General features: G+C 36.4%; 1 protein-coding gene across 1 annotated transcript; it reads left to right on the forward strand.

The window, feature by feature from the left end:
* Window positions 1-566: 566 nt before the first annotated feature.
* Window positions 567-2755, forward strand: LOC18020384 (GDSL esterase/lipase At5g33370). The gene is made up of 5 exons (XM_006402989.2): window positions 567-895; window positions 972-1099; window positions 1219-1461; window positions 1728-1980; window positions 2341-2755. Exons 1-5 carry the CDS (start codon window positions 652-654, stop codon window positions 2571-2573), a joined length of 1101 nt encoding a protein of 366 aa, XP_006403052.1. The 5' UTR covers window positions 567-651; the 3' UTR covers window positions 2574-2755.
* The last annotated feature ends 422 nt before the right edge of the window (window positions 2756-3177 follow it).

Genomic DNA, 3177 nt, shown 5'->3' on the forward strand with positions numbered 1-3177 from the left:
GTTGTTGTTGTTCAGTAGGTTCCCAAGATGGTTCATGAATCATGTGCTTCCCAATCGGCAATTTCTCCTTCCTCACTAGTATCCTAGAGCTCTAAAGCTAAGAACAAAAAAAATTAGCGAAACAGATTTAGCAGAGTAACTATATCAAATGTGGATGTCCTCGAAGGATATGATATCATTATAAGTCGATTCATTTAGAAGACCTGATGAGTCACTTGTATATATATTTTTTGTTGTTGCTAATAGACTCGGTAGTATACATTCAAATAAGATATTTTGTTCAGTATCAGAATGTAAACAAAAATTAAATCTTATACACTTACGCAACTCGAATGAGATTCATTTATAAATAAGATTTGAGAATTTTAGGATTTTACCATCTTTACCGGCACATAAATATTTGCCAACTAAAATCACAACTTCAGTACTTTTTTGGTTGTCTCCTTTTAAAATCGAACAGCATTTGGTAAAAGCTGGTGAAGACCTCCATTAATGCCTCCTTTTCCTCTCCATTACTTTTTCATACTCATCTATATATACACACACAAAATCTTGTACCCTTCTTCATCCCATCTTCGAGCAAACACCTAATAGAAATCACGGAACATAAACATAGATTATTCAATCTATTAACACTTGAGTAAATCTACCATGACGAACTCGGTTGTTAATGTGGCACTACTAGGGCTTTGCATACTGCAAGTGATGAGCTTACTTGCACTGCAAGCCAACGCCAGGGCTTTTCTGGTTTTCGGAGATTCCCTTGTCGACAATGGTAACAATGACTTTCTAGTTACCACTGCTCGTGCCGATAATTACCCTTACGGTATCGATTACCCAACTCACCGTCCCACCGGCCGTTTCTCCAATGGTCTTAACATTCCTGACCTCATCAGTAAGATTTCTTAGTCTTCAAGACAAATTCGCACTCAATGTTAACAAAATAAATTAGTAATAAATGATCATTTTAGGTGAGCATTTGGGTCAAGCATCTTCATTGCCGTACCTGAGTCCTATGCTGAAGAAAGACAAACTCTTAATCGGTGCCAATTTCGCTTCTGCCGGTATTGGAATCCTTAACGACACTGGAATCCAGTTTGTAAGTTGTACCGAGATATGACATGCATTGTCTCTAGAAGTCCCTTAGTCAATATTCCATCGCTTAAAAACATTCTTGACATTTTGATAACGAGGGGTGTTTTGGTAATTTTAATACAGTTGAACATAATTCGGATCACAAAGCAATTGGAGTACTTCCAGCAGTACAAGGTCCGACTGAGTGGGTTGATCGGTGAAGAAGAGATGGAGCGGCTTGTTAACGGAGCTCTTGTCCTGATAACACTCGGAGGCAACGATTTCGTCAACAACTACTACTTGGTTCCTTTCTCTGCAAGATCTCGCCAATTCTCTCTCCCTGACTACGTTGTCTATATCATTTCTGAATACCGCAAAGTTTTACGGGTTAGTTTACGCCACAACTCATTCTTTCTGATATATTAATAAAAACTTAACAGAGTGCTATTTTAGAAATTGCCAAAAACATAGAAGTTTTTTTGCCATTCGAAAACAGAGATTTTCAGAAAAATTTATTTCTAATTACTCTACATAACATTTATTGCTAAAAATAAGTGGATATAAAATCATATCTCATCAACTTATGATACTTTGAAAAATGGGATATTTGAAACTGCATTGTATCTTATGTACAAATCCAAAATTATTTACAGAAAATGTACGATTTGGGTGCTCGACGTGTCCTGGTGACGGGAACAGGGCCGATGGGTTGCGTCCCGGCCGAGCTGGCTCAACGTAGCCGCAACGGCGAGTGTTCTACAGAACTACAACGAGCCGCGTCACTATTCAACCCACAGCTCGTGCAAATGATCAACGACCTGAACAACGAAGTTGGATCTTCGGCCTTCATCGCCGCTAATACTCAACAAATGCACATGGATTTCATCAGTAACCCACAAGCATATGGTATGTCTTTTTTTTTTTGATTTGTCCTTCGAAAGAAAAAAAAAAGGCAGATATTTGAACATTAAAATTTGTTTACGCGTAAGGTTTTCGATTTTCTGGTATGCTTTTCGGTCTTTTGTTTTAAGAAAGCTATACCAAACAAGAACAGAGAATATATTTTCCAAGAATATGTATTTTTCGAAAATCATTAATTACTATCATATCCATATATATATGTCTGTGTAACTGTGTTTATATATATTATAATATATATTATATATAATTTTAATATTGCACCAAGTTCAGTTTTGGTTCTGGTATCAATTTTACGGCCGCATCTAGAGTTGACTATGAGAGGTTGAACCACCTAATCGTTTACAGGATTCGTATCGTCGAAAGTGGCTTGTTGTGGACAAGGGCCGTACAATGGGATAGGACTATGCACACCGATATCTAATCTTTGCCCAAACAGAGATCTCTTCGCCTTTTGGGATCCATTTCATCCATCAGAGAAAGCAAGTAGAATCATTGCTCAACAAATCCTAAATGGCTCTCCCCAATACATGCATCCCATGAACCTCAGCACCATCCTCTCTCTTGATTCCATGGCTTAATCTTCTTTTCATCTATCCCAAATCCATTCTGCGTTCTCTTTCTATTAATTGTTTTGATATTCTATTTTAATTATGTATTTCTACATGGCTGCTTTAACTAGTTTCCATGATGTTGTGAGTTTTGTGTTCTTTATCAATAATTTAGTCTCCAAATGTGAGCTGAGAAGTAATGTCTGTTTTCGCAACGTTCTTTCACATTTGCATATTCCTCTGATCCAGATTTATAGCTTTAGCCGATATTTAACCAAATTTTAGCCGGATTATTCTGAACAATTTTGCGTGTTTAGACTGATCAGAGAATCCATGGAAGTATAAATGTATTAAACGAAATACTTATTGGAGTTCTAGTATAACGATCAATTCACATATAAGCTACTACATTATTACACTAGACCATCTACCCAACATCCCACCATCCCTTCTTCACATCCTAAAAACATCTCCAACTCTAAAACACCAAATATAGTGCAATTTTTCACCTAACCTGTCGAATTTAAAAACTAACACCAAATATAGTGTTTTAAATTGGTGTGACACTATTCATAACACCAATCAATATTTACTTATCTATTAATAATAATAATTGGAAAAACTACAAATACAC

The sequence above is a fragment of the Eutrema salsugineum genome, unplaced genomic scaffold (genome assembly GCF_000478725.1).
Source record: "Eutrema salsugineum unplaced genomic scaffold, Eutsalg1_0 scaffold_18, whole genome shotgun sequence".
Taxonomy (NCBI): domain Eukaryota; kingdom Viridiplantae; phylum Streptophyta; class Magnoliopsida; order Brassicales; family Brassicaceae; genus Eutrema; species Eutrema salsugineum.

What these genes read in the sequence shown, in the direction of transcription:
- LOC18020384 (XM_006402989.2), top strand. Translation starts at nt 652, where the DNA reads ATGACGAACTCGGTTGTTAATGTGGCACTACTAGGGCTTTGCATACTG. An exon ending in TAACATTCCTGACCTCATCA is followed by an intron (nt 896 to 971) that starts GTAAGATTTCTT and finishes TGATCATTTTAG; the next exon opens with GTGAGCATTTGGGTCAAGCA. An exon ending in ACGACACTGGAATCCAGTTT is followed by an intron (nt 1,100 to 1,218) that starts GTAAGTTGTACC and finishes ATTTTAATACAG; the next exon opens with TTGAACATAATTCGGATCAC.